The following is a 24,113-nucleotide window of genomic DNA, read 5'->3' on the forward strand; positions in this document are numbered from 1 at the left end:
CGTCCTCTGTCCAATATCAGCAGGAACCTCCACTTTCGTTCCCATGACTGGCATTTCCTCTCCAGGAAGATTTTTTTCTGTTGAGTTTATACTATAGAGATTAGCTTGGTGTATATTAATTTCTAATTCACTTAATCATTTTGAAGGCTCACTTCCTTCCTTAGCTCAGGCCTTTTAATATCACTAAATAAGCTGTTTACTTAAACACTTTCATACCAGGCACAAGATCTGGCAGATGCATCAGCAGAACTCTTCAGTAACAACTGTATTTTAAAATGACATTGATGTGAAATCTATTACATATTTCCAAGTATTGGTCTAAAGGAACCCAACGCAACGTTTTAAGCCAAGAAAGTTGCCTCAAGCAATACATCTATATTGCCATAACCAATTCATTCTCCAGCCTAGACTTAATTACTGGTTATGCTCTGAACTGAAAGTTGAATAAACTGATTCAGGCTTTACAGCCGTTCATCCCTTCACAAATTTTAATCTGGGCTAAAACCAGGTATGTTCATTAATTATCCTAAAAAACAAACAAAGGAAAAAAAAAAAAAAAAACAACCCATAAACCAAATTAGCTGTAAACATATGTGCACAGAGTCTTCCCTCTCCCCTTAAGGACATCAGTTTGGGTGAGAAACCAACACTTTCCCTGTGCAAACCAGGGGTAAAGACATCTGCAGCAAAGAGAGGAAAGTCCAAAAGTCCTTTTTATGACTTAAATGCTAATCTGACTGGTAACTCAGTCTGTCTCATTAGATATTAATCCTCCCCTTCACAGAAACAAGCTGATTAGCAAACGCCAGTGTAACCCAGCATTAACCTTGCCACCACAAGAAGAAAAATGGCAGGTTCCTCTCTTACATCTTGACTGTTTGCTGGGTAAAATAAATGACCACCTTTCATTTGTATTAGAAGTTGACTTGTTCTCAAACAAAGCAAACACACAAAGGACTTGGTTGCTTATTTTACAGCACTGTAAAAGCACGTTTTACAGCTGTGTTGCAAGCAATCTGTACTCATTAAATTATCACTCTGACAGGCTTCCTGTGAAAAGCTGTCAAATGCAAACATTTTTCACAGACGACAAACCATAGTTTGCCAGTGCTCTCCGAGACTCTGCTATCCAGAGAGATGTCAGGCTCGCTTTGGCTTCTCGGTTATCTGGTTTAAACTCACAGACCAAGGGGTGGCCCCCAGACAAACAGACAAAAGCAAGCAGCGCACAAAATCAGGAAATGTTTCACCAATTGATCCCCAGAAGCAGCAACGTGGTTTTCGAGCAAATCCAGCACATCTCACCTGCCTGGTCTCCAAGCTAACAGCAGAGCACAGAGAGATGTTTGGGTTACAGGGAGAAGTTTTGCCATTTTGCTGGGTCTGATCCTCACAGGTGCAGGTCACAGGCACTTGCCAGCAAGGCTGTGGCACAAGCTGGGACACAAGTTGCAGGACAGACAGCAAAGTGCTGAGAGAATGGACAGCAGCAGCGTTTGGGTTGCACAAAATTAAGGAGCAGCATCTGAGCAGTCAGCATCAAGGCAGAAATCTCACAGAAACAGAGGCTGCTTTAGACAGAAATCCTCCACAAGCAGTGTTCACGAAGACCCACTTTCGAGCACCTACACCGATCTCTCTGTGTTTGGTACCAGTGTTATTCATGACTTACTGAATGCTGCAAACTGTAAGGAGGTGTATAATGAGCTGTCATCTCCCTAAGAAATGCTGCCTTCCCAACACCTCATACAATCCTTGTAAATTTATTTCTGCTTGCGCATTTTCCTACTTTCCCCACCTCAGCTGAGACCCACTGATGGAAAACCACCTTGTCACTCAGGAAGGTGCCAGGAGGAAGGGAGCAGGGCTCGGCCATGCCAACCTTTGATGGTCCCAGGGCTGCCATTCACAGAGATATCCTCTGGCAGCAGTCAGAAAATCTTTCCTAAAACCAGGATGAAACTCTGAAATTTGTAAATAAATCCTCTGGACTCTATGGACTTTGCTGCTCAGAGGAAGATGACATTTATAATGCAATTAACTTCTCAGGATAGAAAAGGATGTAATCTGCAGACAGGCAATCTACAGCTCTGGGCTATGTTTATTCTTTTAACACGTTTGAATTTCAGTGTAGAATTTCAGTGCCAGCACTCAGGGGAAAATCTAGGATGTCAGGAAAAAGTAAGAAAGACTGGACATGACACATCTGATATTTCTGTAATAAGAGTCCTGGAGGAAAAGGAATTCCTGCTTTTAAACAAGCCCTTCCATAAAACAGATTTCCACAATGGGAAAATTTAACCACAGTTACTTGGCAGTTTCCTTTTTCCAGGTAATACAAGCAATCACCTGCTTGCAGCTTGAGGGCAGACAAGCCCTGCTGGTAACCCAGCACCTCTTGAAGGTGCTTCCACATTACACTGGTTTCCACAGCCAGAAAAATTCTAAACAACCCTCCTTCCAAGCTGTGGATATGTTAGCTATTTGAAGAAACAATCACTCCACCCACTGTAGGGCACAGGGCAAATTCCACCTACAAACCATAAATCCACTTCCTTGGACTCTTTTTTTTTTTTAATGCTGAGTTCACAGGTCTCATCTGAAAATATCCTCAAGGAGGAACGGATGTAACATTTTCCTATTTCTTGTGCTAACACTTTCAGATATTTAGAGTGGGATTTTCATATTAGATGGCTTTTGATGGGGAAAGCCCTCTGCTATACAGTACAGCCCTACCTAAATCAAAGGCAGCTCCTGGAGATTAGAAGAACACATCAAAGGGGCACGTTGCAGTTCACCCACAGCCCATTTTGGCATTTCCCTACAAACACTGCTAAGGAGGGCAGCCCCAATCCAGGAGCCCTGAGAGCTCAACCCAGAGCTGCTCACTCTGGAGTGTGAAGTTTTGCTTTGAATTTCCTCATTGTCAGGGATGAAACGCACAGGTGCCCCTTTGTTGGCACGTGTGTCCTTCCAAACCAGGGCTATGCCACATGTTTCCCTTCCCAGCAGCTTTCAGACGTTCTAAATTTCCCACGCATCAGGTTAACTTATTTTATAGCCACGTTTTCAACTGGCTTTAGAGTTATTCTGATGAAGATTTCCAAATTAACCATGCAAACTGGTAGACGTGCAATTATTGAACACACCCTAAGAAACAAATAAAACCAGATTCAAGCACACGGAGGGAATATGCTGTATTTTTATGGGCACAACTAATTAGTTTTAGATAATTTGCCACCCGCACTTTTCAGGTATACTTTTAATATGCTGTCCAGATTATGATTAATTAAGGACCGTCTGCCTTAGCGAAACCTTTAATTTGCTTGTCTGTATAGATAATGACGTTTTCTAGTGTGTGCAGCAGAGTGCTGCCACAAAGAGATTAATTATACTTTCCCATGAATTGGTTTACTCATAAAACGTGCATGGCAGCAAGATGGATTCCCAGGCAGACACCCTTGTCCAAGCTGCAGCATAGAGGGGCCAACCCCATCCCCTCACATAGGTGCACATATATATATATACACCCATAAGTGCATCTGTGAATGCAAAGCCCAGCCTACAGCTCCTCCGATGATGCACGCAGAATTCACATCTGATAGAAAGGTCTTGGGAAGAAAAGGCACCAAAGTTTCACAGTTTCAAAGCTGAAGCTATCCACAGCTATGCCACCTACCCTAAAGGAAAAAAGATTTTTTTTCCTAAACGTGCCTCATTACTTTTAATACGCTTTCACTTCCTTTATTACATATATCACATTTGTAATTTCCACCAGGGAAAAACAAACCATAGCTTAACAACTTTTTTCCAGAAGTGCTGAGAAACCGATGAATACATAGTGTTAACACATTTATTGAATATGAACTCAGGAAGGGCAGGGCAAATCCACAAGCTGTTCCTCTGTCCTGCTTTCAAACATGTGTTAGCACTTAGTGACATGGGAAGAACTCTTCCGCATAGTAAGAAGAAACACAGGCTTAAATCACCAGTGTCACAGAAACAGCCGTGATATGTGAGCCTCAGAGAGCTGGGAGGCACTGCCAAATCTCCCAGAACTTTGCTTAATTATTCAAATGCTTCAAGACAAAAACAACTGGGACACAACCTCACAGAGGGGGAAAAAAAAAGTAATAATTTAAAAAACAAGTAAACAAAAAACATTCCTAGAACTTCTTGTTTCTGATGGGCCCAAGAACATTCGTGCGTACCCCAGGGCTGGCAGGAACTCAGAGAAGCTAACAGCCCAAGAGCAGTGCTGTCACACAGTGATCAAACTCTGTAAACGAATGAAGCAATGAAAGAGAAGGAGAAAAAAAAGCACTACTGTCTGTGATTCAAGAAGCAAATAACAGCACATCATGTCCTGCTCCACCTAACACCTATCCTAACAATTAGGAAAGCAGAAGTGCTCCAGTCCCTTCTTTGTGCATCCTGAAGGACAAACACAAGCTTCATATCCTCCTCACCTCCATTTCTAGAGACCTTCTACACTCACAATTCCTGCTCTGGGCCATCCATAGAGGTTTTATCCCCCAGTAAAACACCCTTCATCCCAAGCTCCCAACCCAGCAACCACGACTCGACGCCATCTTCCCCGTCACTCCTCCCTTACTGCTGCCTCTCCTTGCTGCCCAGTCTCCTTCCGGCTAATTTTCACCCCACCCATTCCCCTGTTACTTCCCAGCTGCTTTAGAACTAGGTCCAGCTGGTACCAAAACACCAACTTCCCACCCCAACAGAGCAAACAGCAGCTGTGAAACTTCGAGCTGCATCCTGCATTTCTTAAGAGCACTCAAGGGTATTTGAGACGTGCATCTTTTTCTAAGTCTCCCTTCCTACAACTGCTGTTGAAGAGACTGAGGAGGACCTGTGCTGCTGAGTATTTGACAGCTTTCTCACTCCTCTTTCTCACTTCCCGCTCTTTCTCACTCCGTCTCACATTGCGCTGAGCTCTCCCAGGCAGAGCCAGTGCTCTTCTTCACCCAGTGTGCAAACAACTGGATGCTAAGGTACGTGTAACACTGATAAGGCAGCAGCACAAGCCAGCTCCAGGGGAATATCATGCAATCAAGCTCACTGCAAGAACCCAAACGCCACCAGCTCCATCAACATCCAGGGTGCAGCTCCTGATACTGCACATGCAAAAAGAGTCTGCACAATCACTAGGTGGTTTCTTTGTGCAGGAAGGAGGAAAAGAGAGTTAATTTTAAACAGACAAACAATAGCTCATTGACAGGTTGACAGCAATTAGTAACCAGAGAACGGCAGACATGTTTCCTGTAACCAAGTATAAAGCGTGCGGCCCACATCTTTGTCTTTTGACAAAATAAAAGCATAAGAAAGGTTTATCTGCAATCCTAACAGCAGAACTGCTTGCACCTGAGATGGCAGAAAGAAAACTGACCACACAGAAAGTGGTCTTGCCCATAGCTGAACCCTTCACTCACTTATAGAAATCTCAACTTTTTCCCCTTCATCTGTGGGGCAAGAGATTCCCTCTACATGGGGTTTCCTTCCCCCAGTGATGCTGTGACCTCAAGATCTTTCTGGGCCTCCCAAATCAGAGGTCAATTCCCCCTCACTGTTAGCTCAGCATTGTGAATCTTTTCAAAGAACGAGAAGAAAAATCATAGTGTTTTTTTGTACCTTTTTAAAGATCTCCAGATGGAAAGGAGCCAGCTACAAGAAAAAGAATAAACAAATTTCCAGGGCAGAGAGAGCAGAGAAAGCAGACAGTTTGCTTCATTATTATTGGCGTGAGTGGGAAAGTGCAAACAAAAACCCACAAGTGGGATTTTCTAAAGGAAGTGTGTTGGTGGTTGCTCCCTTCTGCTTCTCCTAAATCACTCCATCTGTACCCCAGACAAGCACAAGTCCAAAACTAAGTCTGAAGGACCAGCTCTCAGCAGGAGGCAATGTTTTTCATTGCAAAGCACGAGGGATCATCCCACCATTCTCCACCCAGGTTGGTATGTGAGGCTTTGTGACAATCCTTTCTGGAGAGAAAAGAATGAGGCTGGTCATTCACCTACTCTTGAGTGGCAGCAGATAGACCACTCTGCTTTGTCATCTGTATGTTAATGCAACTCCAGCAAAGCTGTCAAAAATTTATTCAAAAAACACACAGCTCTTGCACAACAGGCATTAAAGGTCCACTGCATCTCCAGTCTCCCTCTGCACAACTCCTGATGCACTGGGATCCTCAGAAAAGCATTCTGCAGGTACCACAAAGATGAGGTAGCCTGGCACAAGAGCAGGACAAGGCTCCACTTCTCTGCTCTTGCAGGCAGTTTCTGATAAAAGAGTTAATGTGACAGTAAGGTCCCAAAGGGCAGTTATTTTGGTCAGGTATAGCATCCTGATTATCCGCCAAATTCTAACTTTAGGAACCAGACAGCCACAGGGTTCATCTTTCACTGTTTGTCTCCGCTCTGTCCGAAGCAGTGGGAAGGAGACCACCAAGATGGAGGACAGAGAAGAAAGGCCTCGATTAAGGGAATATGCCTTTCCTCTTCCCTTGGGATGGCAGCTGGTTCTCCTGCAGCAGCTGCCCGCACCCAGTGCATAGTGCAAAGCAACACAAAGGCTGTATGTGAGCTACCCATCATCTGCAAGGGGACAATGGACCAGGAAAGTTATGTCCCACTCCCACCTCTCAAAACCTGCGCCACATGCAAAAGCCCTGACCTACATCCAGCCCAGAAGAAATAACCCCACTGAACCCAACCTGTGGCCCCACGTGCCCCTTGGGGACCACTGCCCAGCTCCTGCTGCTCGGATTCGCTTTCCTTCCGCTCGTTGTCCCACAAGGGTTTCATTTTACACTTTCATATTTGTTTTATCTTTGATACTAATGGAAAAGTCAGGGGGCAGCGGGGAGGAGCGGAGCAGAAATGGGACACTCAGCATTTAATAGCTTCCCAGATGCCGGCTGAGGCTGAGAAGTTTTGTGCAAATCCTCCTGTTGCTGAGGCACAGCGAGCACCAAGCCTGCTGCATGTTTGCCTCTTGGACATAATATTCTTAAATATCACTGGAGGCAAAATCTTGCTCGTCTTCCCTAAATACAGAGCGCTCAGAAGAAAGAGACAAAACTTGGTTTAAATGCAGCAGCTTGCTAAACTCAGAGGCAACAAACCAGCCAGCATTTCACAGCAGTCATTTAGCAGTCCCTCTGCTTACAAGGGCTTTAGAAATTTGTTTTCCCCTCATTTGCTGTGCAGTGAACCTAGAAAACAGAATTTCTCCCTAAAAAAGGCTTGGTACAACAGTTGTGTCTTCTGAGAGATTCAGAAGGCGTCTTTAACAAAAGCAGACAACCAAAGAACAGCTTATCTAGGAAGAAACAGGATAGCAGAAATGCTAAAGGAGAGTTATCTGCTGCTTCCTGCCCTGCTCCAATTCCTCAAAACAGCTGAGCCCAATTTCTGTTCTGGCATTCACCTCATCCTCCCAAAACCACTGCCCCCAGCATGGAAAACTTCAGCCTGAAAGGTCAGTGGAGATGAAAGTTCAAGCTTAATAGAAGGGATCAAGCATTTAAACAATCTTAATGTCACCATTAATCCTTCTAAAATTATTAATCCTTAGGAGAGCGGAGGGGCACTAAGCGGTGAAGATGAAAAAAGGCTGCAGCCACTGCTGTGCCATGAGATGAGGTCACACTGCACAGCTTCACAGCTTCCTCTGTGGCAGCTCAGGACAGACACCACATCAGAGCACTCCTCCTGCATCCCATGGCTATTGTCATATAGGGAGATGCTTATATGGCCAGGGAACATCACCCACTAGTTTCTCAGTGAAACCTGTAAACATGTATCTGACATCACGTATATTAGAAAAACACAACCAGCAAATCCTCACCTTAAAAACATCTAGCAATAGAGAGTCCAACAACTCCCAAAGCACGTATTTTTTATTAAAAAAAGAATTTCCCTTATTGCTGGAAATGTGTACCTTTCTGCTACGCTGAGGCTGGGCTAGGTTTAAATTACAACAGGAGAAACCCCCAGGAGCATGCAGAGCTGTGCTGTAAGCAAATATTTAGACAGGATATATAAGATACTGCACTCCAAAGCTCCAGTCTTCTCCCTGTGTCTGCAAACCAAACACACACAGAAGAACCTGGCGCTGTACAATTACATAGGAGAAGCTGAAGTGACTTGTGGCCAGCCATTTGAGGACTGGTAATCAGGAGCTTGGTGTATGCTCCTGATTAAGAGGAGATAATCCATTGCTGAAGCACACGGCTTTGGTGTCAGATCAGAGCAATTCTGGCAACTGTTCCAACATCACACAGCGCTCGAGCAACAGCTGATGCAAAATGCTCCTACAGCAACAGGGCACTGCCGCCTCCATCCAAGGACTGTCCTTTTACAGTGGCAACTGCTGCAAAGGTCAAGCACATAGCAGAGGCAGCACAGATTTGCCTCTTCTCTTGGACCTGAATGTCAAGGCTAAGAGATTAGCAGCCAGAGAGCCTGCACCAAAGATTTCCAGAGAGCTGGGAGGTCATGGTTTGCTTCGCGCTGTGAGGGAGCTGCTTCCTGGAGTGTCATCGCCAAACACAGCGATGTGACCCTGCAAGGGGAGTCACTGCTCCATTTGCTGGGAGTTAAGTGAATTTAGGTCTCTGCAATAACTCATCTTGCCTTCAGTCCAGCTTCACAGTGTAGATGATTTCCTGTTAAGCAGAGGAGGATGCATGGCTTGTATTCTGTCAGCTTTATTTTCATTCAAATGGATCTGGCTACTGGTAATGAGGCAGCCCTAAAGAGCTCCAAATGTTAAAATAGGAGCAAGGGGCCATGCAGAGGAAGAGTTTGGGGGGATCGTATGCTTTTCAAAACTCATCCCCAGAGCTCAGGGCAAATACATGGGTCTTGATCATCTCCTCCCCTTCTGAGTTGGACATGTTGCATCCAAGCAACTGCCAAGCCACCTTCACCAGCTTTGTGTTCCAATCACCTTCCTCTTACCAGTTATTTCAACTTATTTAAACTGAAAAAACGTTTGGAGTGCATCAGGATTCAAAGATACACCCAAAACACAATCACAACAAACCAGGAAGGCATCTTAAAGCAGTGTTTCTCTCAGTCTCCATTCCACCCACAACTATCATTAACTGGTTGTGTAAAGGATTAAAATGTGTCCTTGCAAAGCCTGTAAAAGACAGGAATGCCACATACTCAGGGCAGAAAAGTCAGACCAACTCAGTGAGGCGTTGGCAAAGTGGAGAATTGATCCAGAAAGAGTAAAAGGAACACGGCCCTGCCACAAAAGGACATTTGACAAGAAATCAAACATGCAAAGCAAAAAACAGAACGTGTGTGACCAGATTACCAAGCATCAAGATTGTAGAAAGAAAACAACCACCACAAACAGCCTATCAGTCTATAGGAGGCAACACAAACCCCCAAAACCACCACAGCAGTCTAAGCACAGAGCTCCAAAAACATGGCATTTTTTTGCAGGGAATCTTGAGAGAGGGAAAGGACTGAGAACTTAAGAGGAGGACTGCTCAGCCACCATCACCAAACAGCACCTGTGAATGGGGTGCAATCAGCCTCCAGGTGACTCGGCCAGGGAGAGGGAGGCAGTCCTGATTAAAAGTCCTCCAAGAGATAAACAAGGGAGGATGGGAATCAGTTAATTTCTGCTTCCACCCCAGGTAAGATTTAAAAAAAATGCCTAAATCAGTTCTGTCTACAGCAAATAAAGATTTAGATCTGATATTAACAACTGCTTAAAGATGGGAACGTCAGGCTTGGGGACAAGCTTAAGAAGTTGCTAATTCTCCTTTATTAGTTTCAGAAAGGGCAGAGAAGCACGCTTCAGGGACAGGCTGGGCACAGCAAATCTAGCTTCCAGGAACAGTATCACTCTATCTGCTTCCAAATTTGCCTTTCAAGGACTCCCAGGATTAAGATCAGAGGAGCCACAGTGGTGAGAGCAGCAGCAGGCACGCTGAGAGCTGCTGATGGCAGAACCACGCCACGCCAACAGAACAGCTTTGCAGGGCTCCCCATCAAAGCCCCCCCAGACTGAAGCACTGTGCTTTGAGAGGGATCCAACTTAGCCTAATACCCTCTTCTTGTCACACAGTCCTGTGGCCATAACTCACCATGAAAATGAGAAGACACACCTGGAAATACATCTACACCACGTCAGGGATGCTAATAGAGTGAACCAAGCATGCCCTTTGTGTTCAGTGCAGCATTTTTAAGAAGCCTCGTTGTTCATTAAAGGTGAAGCAGATGCTGTTCCTCTGGCCTCTTTCAAAGGGCTTATCTATGGGCTGGATTTCATTAAGTGCCTTGCTCTGTATTTAATAAGCTTGCAAGTCTAGACACTTTGGTTCTCTCTCTATCACCCCTTTGGTGTAGCAGCAGGTAGAGACAACAGAGGTTTAAGAGGGAAATACTCAGCTAGTAGATTTAGATGCTATCAAGAGGGTTGCATAATTTCACTTTGACTCACTGCAATTTCATACTCGGGGACTTTTTCCTTCTCACAGGTGCCAACTTCTTTTGAAGGAAAAGGGCTGCTACTTGCTGCAGCAGCAAAGAGGAAGTCCCTGGGAGGTTCAAGGCACAGACTTCAGGGTGTTGGTTCACGTGGATTCTCCACTAACAACCAAACAAGGGAGAAAAAAACCCTGAAGAACTGTGCATTGGAATCACCCTCTGCTAACAGATGGCAGTGATGCAATGGACACAAAGGATGTCCTGACAACCAATCCAGTCCACATAACTCATCAGATATATTCACATGCATCTAGGTGTCCCCTCATCCCCACAGCCAAGAAGGACAGTCCTTCTTGCAGGAGCATGATGCTGGGCAGACAGTGAATACAGGACACTGGCACAGGTGACTGCCAGCTACTTCCATAGGGATTTTCTTCCATCAGGCTATGAGGAGAGCACAGCCGTCCTGCTGATTGGAGGGCAACAATGAGAAAAGACATTTGCTTATCAGTCAGCAATTGGTGTCACTTGAGCGATGGGAACTCAGCCGAGACTTTGTTCACTTTGCTTCTGACCCTGCATCACACTTGAACCCTCGGTTTCTGCACAAAGACATCTCTGTATTTATTTATTTGCTGCTCTATTTAGCCCCAAAGGCTAAGTGAGCTGATACAAACCCTGCTGGTTCATAACAGACTGGAAAAGATCTGCATTTCTGTGGATCGGGGCTGCAAGACGTGCATGTTACAATCACATGCACCACGGGGATATACAAACAAACTCACTGCAATCTAAGTTAACAGCAGTACAGTTTTTTGAAAGATTAATCAGAAAAAGATCTCTCTTTAGGAAACAAACAACTGTAATCAGCAAATATTTCTTTCACATGGGATTGCAAAACAAACCATGCGCTACCCTCGCCACCAGAGCAATGAGTCATGAACTTCCCCAGCAAAAGGGGAGGCAGAGCAGAACAACTGCACACAGAACAACAGGATGGGAATTCTTAGCATTTTATGCAAAGGAAAGTAAGTTCAAGGTCTCTGCACTCACCATCAAACTTCTTGTATCGGGAACTAAACATTGTTTGTAAGTGATTGCTAAGCTCTACGACGGCGTTTCTGAAGTCGTGTTTGCTCAGTTGACTGTATCTCTCTTCCATTTCTTGAGTGCAGCACGTGTAGGCTTGTGAGCAGACTTTCAAGTGGTCGCCTTAAAAACAAAGAAAATACTCTAAGTTAGAGGAATTCCCTTTGCGACACAAAGAGGTCAGTGTGCGAGGCCCCATGGTGGCACCGTCTCCAGGGAGTTTTAATTACTTTCAGTTCACTCAGTTAATACATAATACACCACATCAATGACATTGGTCCTTTTTGAACAGAAAAATCCTTTTTTCCTTCTCCTTCCCTTCAGCTATCACTGAAGTATTGTAAGAATCAAAGATATCACTGATACGAAAATAAACTTGTTTTATGTAACTGCTTGTGAAAAGACTTTACATTTCCCAGCTTTTAATTTTACGGTTTTCTGTCATCATCTAGGGTGAAACTGTGTTTGTTTTGCAGAATTCAAACATATTTTTCTTCCCTCACCCTAAAAGATGGCTCTCATAAAAATCTTATGGCTCAAGATTGCTTAGCCAGAGGAATCGTAAAGGGCTCCAGTATCTCTCTTACCCCTGAGTGCCTCAGCACAAGGAGGCAGATGGTGAGAATTCCCCTGGAGGTCCAGCAACAACCTCCAGCACTGCTGGGACTCACCAAGACTCACCCCAAGAGCTGCAGGGCAGAAAGAATCACTACATACCTTCTGAAGAGCCACTCAGACTGCTAAAGCATCGGAAGGGTCTGCAGTGAACAAGAGCTATTTCTGCTCTATGCAAAACAAAGCCAGATTGTGATCAGTGCAACCAGATCTGGCCCACAACTGCACGATTCGCCCAGCTACCAAACCTTCACACTGCTGTGTGTGACTTTCTTGCCTAGAGACCACTCTCAGGCCATTTTTCAAAAGTTAAAACCATACATATTAATTAAACACACACATTCCATCTCTAAGACTGCCCTCTCCTAAACAGCTTTCCTTTTGTGCCATGGGATTTGTTTGTTTTCTCAGACATTACAGAGACCTTGACCAACAGATAATTCTGCCACAACTAATTTATTGCACGAGACTGTCTGCTGCTCCAAGTCCGGTACAGAGAACAGCCCTGCTTAGACAGCCTTCAGAAAACAAAGAAAAAAATTCACTGTCTCCTTAGAGACTCTTTTTTTCTCCCTTTTTGTTTTACACACTCCTTTTCCTCCCAGGAACACCTCCAATGACAAGCACACTGCACTAGGACTAAGACTCAGTTCTCATGATACCTGGGCATACAGAGCCTGCCTCCCCAGCCAGCATTCAACTAAGCAAGTCCCTAGGCAAGGCCACACTATTTCACTTTGCATCCCTTTTGCTCCACTTCCAATAGAGGGCTAAGTCTCCTTGACACTACAAAACACAAATAAATAGCAGCAAAGTGATAATTCCTGCTAGAGCAACAGCTAGACTTGAGGTGTCAAAACTATTTAATTTTAAAACACTTGACTTTTATTTTTTTTTTCCTAAATTTCAGATGGAAATATTTTACCTGACACGTGCTCCATGATTCCTGTACCATTTTCATTAAGCACTTCTTCCCTCGGTGATTACGATTCACATACTTGTAATTCTTTTGTGTTGGAAGGGCAAACCTCTACCCTACTTGGCAAGCTCAAGTCTACTGTCAGCGGGATTTCTTTTCCTCACTGCACTTCAGAGACACTTCTGAAGTTGTCCACAAATGCCTTGGGATCCTCACAGCAGTGATGTCTTAACAACTACCGCAATTTATTGATCGATTAAAAAAAAAACAACATTAAAATCCATTAAAAGCCCAGCGTATTTCACAAATACAAGGAATGTTTTTGTATCTGTTTACACTACTAAACTGAAGTTAACATCTCGCCTATCTGACAACGCCTTTTTCTATTAGATTAACCTGCTGCTTATTCACCATTGTAACAACTTTTGCCTGGGAGGTTATAAATAAACCTAATGTTGATCTGCCTCCGAAAAAGAATTACTTTGTTTTATATTTCAGAGTACTGAATCAGGAGCTAACATTTCAAAGCAAAAACGTCTCTCTTTAATCCCTTTTGTCTCAGATTTGCACGGTGCTTCTCCAGTACACACTGCAAAGCCAGGCAAGGGGAATAGTACTGATAGGATCTGCACAAGCCTGATTTACTATTTGGTTGATCATTAACAAATTACTCTCCAGAACGCAACTCAGGCGTTCAAAAATGAATGACCAAGCAATCTAATTATGGAAGATATTTCTCGGTCATGTCAGCACTATGTGGTCTTGGCTTGTGATCAAGAATTAGCTCTGTCTGGAGCTGAGGAGCTCCTGCCACTGAGTGCTAATGCAGGGCAGGATGCACTGTGTTACTCCGTGGTTAAAAAACAAAAACCAAAAAACAAAAAAATGAAAGTTTAAGACTGCGGGCTGCTTTTATTGAAGCTTTACTATGCCACAATGGAAGATGCCACTGAGACATCACTGAAGCCCATGTTTCCCATGGGGAGGGTTGTCCCTTAGCACCTCCATATCGCTGACTGAATGAAACATCAGGCACTGGTACCTTGTGAGGCATCTCATTTCTAGCTCTCGCTTCACACCAGCTCATAGGGCTCTCTGCTTTCTCTGCTTGGGAAGCACTCATACCCATACACAGGGCTCATTCCCATGTGCTAGTTTGACCCAGAGCACAGCAACCTGGAGTTCAGACCAAGACACCACTCCTAGGTCCTCCTGCTGGCAGCCAGAGCTCCTCTAAAGACAGGAGTGAAAAACTAGGTATTTAGGCCCACTTAAGCAGACATCTAATGTTTATGTATATTACATAAAGAACACTCATTGTGTGTGCTCACTGTCAAGGACACATTTGGCAATAATTATTTCTCAAGTTGATACTCATCAAACAATGCCCATACAAGGCAACCCTTCATCTACTGTTGAGTGTTAAAGACTCTGCAGCTTTTGTAATTTATCACCATATGAGCCCAGCAAAATATAACTCTGCCACAGCTTCCTTTCAAGTTACGCTTTTATTGAATTGTTTGCAATCATCACACTGGGGGCTGTGTGGCAAAAAGAGCTTAAGTAGCAGAGAACTACTCTAAATATCGACTGCACATGTACACCATACCTGCAACTTGTCAAGGACTTGTGGCAGATCTTTTCCATAGCCTGTCACAGCAAGACGTTATATCTATTTTATACTACACACATATATAGAGAGAGAGAAGAGCAATGGACCAAAACTAGAAGAGAAGCTTGCTCCTTAGCTAGTTAGCAATACACCTCTGGGGAATGGAATGGTTAAAGACAGAAATGCAACAGTACACCATGTCACCGTCTGCAGATCTAAGGAAATGTGCTCAGAAAGGTAATCTTGCAAACTTATTATTTAAGCCATTATAGAAATACCACATTTAGCAGGCTCTAGGCACACGAAGTTTCTTCCAAATCAAGCAACTATTACGCAACATGTTGGAAAACATGTTTTCATCAAATGAGTAACTGTGCAGTACGAACTCAGGGGCTCCATTATCTTGAAAAGCAGCTCCCTTCACCAAACAATTTTCCAAGACCTTTTCAAAATGTTGTTTCTGGACTTCCAGGCTAAACATGCCATTCCCACCCTGCTCCTTGTTGCCCTGACCAAGTACTTCTGGCTGCAAAAGCAACTTTCAGAAGCCATTAACTGGGAGGCAGAGGGGTGTTACCTCTTGAAAAGTCTCCTGTGCACAGTCTAGCCCTTCATTGAAGCTCAGTCAAGGAGCCAAAAGCACTTTATGGTCAGAGATGTTACTGTTGGACTTGGCTCCTGTGTGTGAAAACCCAGGCTGGTGGAGCATTTGGAGCCTTCCCTGCTCACCTCCAGGAGGGACACACAGGGCCACCAGCATCTCAGCTCACACCCCACCACTGCCCCTCTGGTACACATCAGCTCGTGTCATCTTTAAAAGAGCTTTATGACTTCCTCTGAATCTACTACAAAAGGAATCCTGGACTGTAATGCCGGACTCTAATCCGATTTCACACTAGACTTACATTCTAATTATCACAGAATATTAGGCTTCCACCCATCATATATAATTGACATGCTACAGAGGCTTTACAAAACCCCCAACAAAGATGACAAGAAATACTAGCATCACCCTTGAGCACAGCTCTGCTGCTCCAGCCCTACTTTAACAAGGAACAAAAAGAATAAAGAAAAATGTGAGACCGTGATCGTCTCCTGTGGAGTCACGGAGAAAGACAAGGCTATCGAACCATCCATCCAACCTGACCACCTCTAATTGCACCCAAAGTACCAGAAACCTCCCAGTTTTCCTGGCTACAGGAGCAGGGGATGCTCAGCACCTGCAGAACAGCCCATAACGCCTGTGAGCTGTCAGCACAGCCACACAAGAAGGGGTGTGCTGCTCCCATCACTGCTTGTGACGCTTTTAGATATTTGCTCATAAAAAGTGCTACACAAACGTGGATAGCATCTAGTCACAGCAATATTTTTAGGTGAAATTATACTAAGTTTCAAACAGTAAAAGGAGGAAAAAGTCCTGCTCTGGGCAATGCCTGATGCCCAGAGCAACCCTGCTGCCCTCTCCTAGGCTGTCTCACATACGAACAATGTTTGAAGGCACACTTGGTGCCTGGTATAAGCAGCAAACTTGAATTTTGAGTGGATGGCTCTTATCTGTGCTTTCCTCTTCCACCAGTTGGTCAGACTTCACTGCTTGCTTTAAGGCAGTGCTGCTTTGGCACTTGTGTTTATTTTCCTATGGAGAATACTCCTGCAGAGATGGTCGCGTGCCAGGAAGGAAGAGATGTAAAACAGCATTGAGATTCTGCTAACAGAGGCAACGCATCCGCCAAGGGCTACAGAATGAGAAACTTCTGAGCGGGTCTGTCCAGGCTGGGACCAACAGACCACATCTCCTTGATGCTCCTGAGCACATGGTGCTATTTCCATTCCAAGTCACAGTTTCAAACACAGCTTTCACACTTCAATCAGAAGTGCTGCATGCAGCCACCTCCCCACATCTTCCACATCGAGCCCTTTCACAACGCCAGGAGCCCTCTATCCATCCAAACATTGTAGCTGCAATGTCTGCCCTGTCTTCCAGCCACCCAGCAGTTTTTAAACCAGAAGCAATCCTCATGCACAGTCATCTATGAGAGCTGGTTATGGAAGTAGAGCAATTTGGCAGTGCATGCCAATGTGCAGTGTATTTTACATCCCACTCAATTAGCAACCGTTTTATATAAATGGTTTATTTGCCTTATTAATATTAAAGCCACTTGTTTCCTATGCGTTTCCACTTAGGTTATTAATCAATGCGTGTTTCAGTTTTTTTGCTGATTACTCTAATGGCACAGAAAAATTCCCCAGACTCACAGAGAAAGCTTATAATATTGAAATGATTTTTTTTTCTTCTTGCAAACTTGTCAAGCAGTCAAAACACACTCTTTGATACCCAAACCAAAGCCCTTTCACCCATGCTTAACAACAGTGAACTATTTTCGGTCAAGCTTTACTGCATCTGTTAACTCAGCTGCTAATCCATCTCGCAGGCGTGGGGAATGCCAGCACACACAATACCTCGTCGACATACCTCCCTTCAACACAACAAATAATTCTAATTATTTCCACCGCGCGTACCTACAGTTACTTAAAATATCGTACACAACCAAGGTCTGTCTGGCTTTTATTTTTCCATTTTGCTTTGCTGAAAGCTTCAGGTTTGCAAATTTACTGCCAAGAGGGCCAGGGACCGAAAAGAACAAGAGAGATTTATGCGTATGTGTGCACATTAAGCCAAATGCACATTAGGAGCCTTGATTTTTGTTCAGGAAAGAGCAACCTAGGACAGAAAGAGGTCCCTTGCCTTCCAGCCGTTTGAGACCAAATGTTGATGGTCATACTCGTCTTCTGGCCAAAGAAGCATAGTCCTGAAGCATAGTATCATTAAGATTGGAAAAGACCTCCAAAATCACCAAGTCCAACCTCAACCCACCCCCACCATGCCCATAACCACATCCCTCAGTGCCACATCTCCACAGTTCTGGAGCACCTCCAGTGATGGTGACCCCACCAGTCCCTGTGCAGCCCTGTGCCAGTGCTTCTGAGGAGAATTTTTTCCTAACATCCAACCAGAACCTCCCCTGGCACAACTTGAAGCCAGCACCTCTTGCCAATTGCACCTGAGTAATTGGTATTAAATTAATCACAGGGTCGTTCAGGAAGAACCCAAGCCTAAGCCAACAGTGAAGCCAACGTGAGTGATTTCAGGGAATCCCAGGCTCTTAATACAGTTCTTAAAACCAAAACAAGATGAAAGCCTATTTCCCACCTCATCTGCCCCCAAAACACCAAGAATTAACCTTGCTTTGGGCAAGAGTGAGGCCCTAGGTGTAGCTATGGAGGCTCCAGAAGGCTCCAGCCCTGCACCAGCGCCATCAGCGAGCCCTCCAGTTGTCTCCAAGAAACCTGCTGACCTGAGGAATAACATCATTGTTGTTTCATTTCCACACTGACTCCCTCCCAGGCAGGGTGGCCCGAATGCTGCAAGGTTTTACACCCTGGCAAACTCTGCTGTGATAGAGCGCTTTCATTTCCACAAACAGGATATTGAGTCAATTAGTGGCACACCAAACGTAAACCAGACAGATGAAGATAATGCATTTCTGCAGACATCAAAAGGGAGAGAAACCACACAAAGACCTGAATATACAAATAAGGCAAGAAGAAAAAGTACATAATTAAGCATAGTATTTAAGTAAGCCTGGAGAGCAAAACAGCACTGCTCAACTGGAGGATTCTCCCTGGCTCCAGCTAAAACAGAAACCTTCAATGAAAACCAAGAATTGTTTCTTAATTAAAAAACAAAACCAAAAAACCCCACTTCACACTGTTGAGGGAGAATCTGGGAAATGCAAATTCTCCTTATTATCACTGAATTCCTTAGGCATGAAATTGTTTTCATAATGTGCCTCTGCATACGTGCCTTAAGTGAGAAACAGCGGGCAATTTGTGATGAAAATTATTCTTTTTTTGTTGCTCTTGTGGTTGGCTTTTTTGTTTGCTTGTTTACTTCTCAGACAAGGAGAATGATGCACACAGTGCACAGAAGATCCATCCCCAGGGCTGTCCCTGTCCCTCCACCAGCATACTTGTAACAGTAATGCTGGGTACACTGAAAACCAAAAATAAAGCAGTCACGATAAAACCCAATTAAAAGCCTGCATACAGTCAGCAATCAGACTTTAGAATACAACAGAACTTGTCTGGCGGATTTTACAGGGATAACATGCACTCCACCACCATCATCCCCCCAAAAAACAAAGCGAACAAACAGAAAACCATCACCCCAGTGAGTATAATTTCATGCAATTAAAGGGGAAAGAAAATCCATTTGGAACAGCAAATACACAGAATTACTGAAGCCTCAGGCGCAAGGAACAGTAAATAGAAGAGATCTGGCTGGGAGACAGTTACTTTCTTTGTAAGACTTTTCATTTTTTCCTTAAATTCCCCAGCAAGAAAGCAAACAAAGCCAAAAAACTGCTCGTTTGTTTTTTTCCATAAAGCTTTGGGATATTTGCCAAAAGGGCAGCTTTTTAACCCAAACGGATTCTGCCACAGACACCGTTATGTGAACTGGAATATTTTTCATTCCTAACAACGTTTTCCCGTGACACTTCCAGCTCCTTTCCTCCCTCATCATCCAGACCCACCGGCACGCACCTCCCGGGATGCTCACCACTCACAGCACAGCACCACACACGCGCAGGCAGCAGAGAACAGCAACATACCGGGCACCAACAGAAAGGGTTGGTTTTTTTCTTCTCTTTATAAACATATTTGATTCCAGCTTCGATGCACAAAACCACGCTTCAGAATCACACAGTGGCTTCTTGTGAGATGCACCCAACCTGGGCTGTGCCAGCAGCACGGTCATCTGCTGGCTCAGCTCAGCTCCAGCAGTGTTGTGCCCCTGTGGTCAGCCCCCTACACCCTTGGGTGCCACAGAGAAGCTCAAAAGAAGCAAAGGGTTGCTGTTTGCGAAAGCAGAACAAGCATGCATCGTTGCCCAAAATGCAGCCACCGTGTCCATGTGTTGAATTGCACCAAGAGGAATGGAAGTGATAACAGTATGGGAGCCAGCAGCTTTAACACAAGCAAAAACCTAAGAAAGCTCCAAATTATAAAGATGTTTTTAATCCCTTAAGCAAAAAAACAGAGTTCGTGAAATTCAGCCACCATTTCCTGTTTTTGACTTAAAACTGGACTTGATACAAACAATTGCATAATCTATAAATTGGAAAAAGGTTAATTAACTTCCACAAAGATCATTCAGAATTTCAAGACCTACAATAGACACTGCAGAACTTGCTGCCATTCTGGGATAGACTTTTTTTGGAAGAAGACAAAAAAACACCCTCACATCAATTGCACAGCATAGCACTGAAGGACCATATACAAATCCAAAATCCCCACACAGTGGCAGGATGATGCTCTCCATCCATGAGGATGCACTCCTTCCTCCTGCCTTTCACAGGGCTGTTTTGGGGTAAGGAGGACAGCAAAGGCGAGCAGAGGCTCTGCACAGAGCCAGGGCCAACCAAAAGTTGCTAGAGACATGGAGCGACCCATGCGCCATTGACCACCTCCACCTCAGTAACCAGCACCATCCTTGCCAGGGAAAAAAAAGTGATAAAAAGCTCTGCATCCAGGAGAAACACTCCATCTCCTCTGTCTGCAGAAGCATCATTCGTTTTCTTGGGGAAAATAAAAACAAAAAGACAAAATGTTTTAAGGCTTGAAGTATAGTCAAGCCCAGCTATAACCTAACAACTGCCCCATGCTAGGAAATGGGGCACTCTCCCCTGCTGCCACTCATCTACCTCATCCATCAGAAGGCTTCAAAGAAGTCCAAATGATGAGCTTAGAGCACTTCTGTCCAAAATGGTTGAAGTCCAAGGACCAAAGAAGAATAAATGCACTTAGGGAATGCTGCCCACCTCCACTTGCAAATCCCGCCTTATTCAAACCAAGAGAAACCAGTGGCCTCTACAAGACCAGAGCCCCCATCCTAAGCTGCTAGGGGAAGTAAGGTCTCCAAAACATCTCTGACACCATGATGACGTTTCTCAGAATGAACTCACAGGCATACAGGGTCCATCAGCCCATCCTATCGGCACCAGCTGAGGCAGGCAGGGATGTCACCTCCCTGCACAGAGCAACGCCAGCTGAAACAGAACCCAGACATGGTGAGAACCACCCATTTGGAGTACATTTACCAGCAACTGCAGAAATGCCTGCTCCAACACACTCAAAGCCTTTAAGAAGGAAGAACTACCCCTTTATTTTTTTCCAATCCTCTACTTTCCATTCCTTCACACAGAGCACAAACCAACCAAACCTACGCACATCCTCCACGAAGAGACCGTAACCACTGAATTTTCCCCTTGCATCGCTCCCCATTTGGCCACATCCTTCCACCCCCTCGCAGAATGGGGCAGACAATTAGCCTTAATCCTCGTTAGTTCTGTATGTTTCCTTTAAATCCTGTTACCGCATTCCTTCGTGCAAGCAAGCGCTGTCTGAGAGCAGGAGGCTCAGCCTCCTCCGCCCGCAGCCTGACCCCTGGGTCCGACCCGAGCCCAAGGGCTGCAATGCCAGCAGACTGAGTGATCGTCACTGATTGCTTCTGAATCAGAAAGGCAGGTGTGAGCTGAGAGCACAGGGCAGAGGTAAATGAAAACCGAAGGCAGGGAGGATTAAAAAAATATATATATAAAGATTTGCTTCAAGGAAACGTTCTCCTTTGCCACTGTAGGAGACAACTATGAAAACTTGGTCCAAGGGAAGCGTTTGAAGTCTAGCTGCTTTCATATGCATAACATTTGAGTCACTCTGCCAGAGGAGAGCGGGGCTGCTACATTAATTTATTTTGGAAGTTTATCCAAGCCGCTGGTCAAAGATAAACAACACGCTGGGATGGGAGAGAACATCAGAACTGGGCTGCCCGAGCAGCAGGGAACTTCCACAGCTTTGATAGCACAAATGCACGAGATGGTGTCAGCACGACCCAATGCTCCATCCCAAAAACGAGAGGCAAAAACACTGAGAAGGTATTGCTTTTCCTTGGGAGGCATTCTTGCTATAAAATGTCATGCAGGGGATTCAGCTTAAAAATTTCAAGCACAGTCTAGGCATTTAGACCCAACCATTAGTGGCCAGCTGTTAATAGGCTGAAGCTGTAATTACTCCAACTGGGGGCTTTCTGGTGTTTCAGCCGGTACTGTGAAATCAGTATTACAGCTGCTTTACTGAGCTATTGCTGCAGGTAGGAAGCACGTTCCAGCCCAAACACCCTGAGAACCAAAAGTAAAATTAGACCTTATCAGCAGCTCTCCTCCTGAAGCCAGTAAGTGCATCATTATTCTTAAATCTGCTTCCAGGGGGGACATGGAAAAAAGTTAACAGTAACGTGCCTGAGAAGTTACAGCAAACACTCAGCACTCTTCAACATGCCCAAGGAAAAGCCTCTCTGAAACTGAAGTCTCACAGAGCACAATTCCTTCACGAACAGCACCCGCATGTCAAGACTGCAAATTAGCCCTCACAGGCTGCCCTAATCCTTCCCATTCAAAGCTTAAGGCAAGAACAAGAAAAATTAAAAATAAAACAAAACAAAAAAAAGCAAAAAAAGAAAGGAAAAAAAAAAAACACCAAACCCATACAGTTCCTTGTGAGAAGATTTTCCTGGATACCACATGGTTAACATATTGCCCAAGTGGAGACACACCCCAGAGGAGCGACGATGCTAACTTGTGGTACTTCAAATAAATCTGAGCCAATCAATCTGGAAGGTCTGTTTTCTATTTGTGGGTTTGGGTTCGCTGTTTTGTGTTTCTTTTTTTGTCTTTGCTGTTTGTTTGCTTTCAGTTTGGCGGACCTTCCCTATTCTAACCTCCAAAACCCAACATGCCACGCTTGCTGGGAGGTGATGCACAACGTTCATGCGATCTGCGTACTCAAACTGAATGATGAGGAGCCTGCCAGCTCCTAAAGCATGGCCACAGCCTTCCCTCACTGTGACAAAGGCTTTGTTCCTCCTCCAAAAGCCACTGCTTTGATCTTAAATGAGCTTTCTTGGGCGCTGGATGGCCACGTGCCCACAGCATGGCATCTCTTCGGTACCCTCACCCCTCAAGCTGAATTATCCACCTCTTGTGCAGGTCACCAAGAGGCAGCAAACACGCTTTACCAGATGTGGGTTTAATCACCTCAGCTCCAACTACTCTTTTCTTTACAGGACTCCTGGTTTTTAAGCTTTTATCAGATCGCTGTGATTACAAAAGCTTCACTTACGTGCTCAAAAGCTCCTATAAAACCTCTAGTTCAAGGTTTATTTGGCCTAGGTGTTTTTCAACTTGGAGGGACGACTTACAGACATGAGCAATTTGTCCGTGTGCTCTGACCACTTGTTCAGTGAGCTCAAACTGCATCTGCCTTCCCAGAAAAATTCCATAAACTCACTGACCAAAAGACGTTCTTTTAAGAATACTTATTTAAAGGGGGGGGAAGGGGGGGGAAGACCTTGCAGCAAAAAGGAAGTTTCAATTACTTTGTGAAATCAAGCAGAAAAATTAAGATCTAAGCACACTTTATTAGCTCTGACAAGCAAATGTTGGTGCCTTTGTTTCTGATGTGTGCAAAACTTTTACTGAGTGTGCGTGTTTTTGGGTTTGTGGGTGGTTTTTTTTTGTTTTTGCTTTAATAACTTTTAAGCCAAAGAAATACCCTTTCTCCATCTTCTCTTTGTTACAGCTGGGTTGTGCAAAGGCGTTCAAAGTAAGGAACTGACACAGAGCTATCACAAAACAGCTGATTCTTCTCTAACCATCCTCGAACATTTCCATGTGTCAATGCTACTTCACAACCACATTCATCTATCTAAAATCCACATGAATAAGCGTTTCCCCTGCCTACAGAGTTTGCCAAGCACAGTAACAGTGCAGATAACTTCAGAATTTATAGCAAGTTAAGAGACACTGGAAAGAGATACACAAAAGGCTGACTCTTCTCGGATGTATTCTGCATCCATACTTTCTTCCAAGATGGCCTGGTTCTTAAGAAGCATTTAACATTCAGTTTGTAGTCTGCAGCACAGGGGCGACCAAAGAGCTCTGAGGAAGCACACATATAGACAACAGCGCCTGCAATGAAAGGGTTGTGGCTCCTCTAGAAATAAGATTTTTAGGGGGGGTTCCACAACTTTAGAGAGCTCAGGAGAGCTGCTATTCACCACGAGGCTCAGCCTGAGACACAACTGCCTTCACCAGCTCATGGCTATCTGTTTCCCAGGGCTGCAAGGCGGTACAGCAGTCAGTCTTTCCAGCTTCAAGGACCAAAAAGCCCCATTTGCTTAGAAAACAACATTCAGTCCAAGAGCAGGTCCTGGCAGACAGAAATGAAACTTCAGTTACAAGCTGAATGTTTTCCATGAGACATTTTCCACGAGCCAGGGGAAGGTAAGGCA

At 44.5% G+C, this 24,113-nt stretch overlaps 1 protein-coding gene across 1 annotated transcript in view; it reads right to left on the minus strand.

Annotated features, from left to right (window-relative positions):
* GPC4 (glypican 4) overlaps positions 1-24,113 on the minus strand; it is a 62,621-nt gene that overhangs the window by 25,782 nt on the left and 12,726 nt on the right. The window contains exon 2 of the mRNA XM_048959373.1: positions 11,523-11,681. Within this exon, the coding sequence (XP_048815330.1) occupies positions 11,523-11,681 (159 nt within the window). The remainder of the gene's footprint in view (positions 1-11,522; positions 11,682-24,113) is intronic.

This window comes from Lagopus muta, chromosome 13, assembly GCF_023343835.1.
Source record: "Lagopus muta isolate bLagMut1 chromosome 13, bLagMut1 primary, whole genome shotgun sequence".
Taxonomy (NCBI): Eukaryota; Metazoa; Chordata; class Aves; order Galliformes; family Phasianidae; genus Lagopus; species Lagopus muta.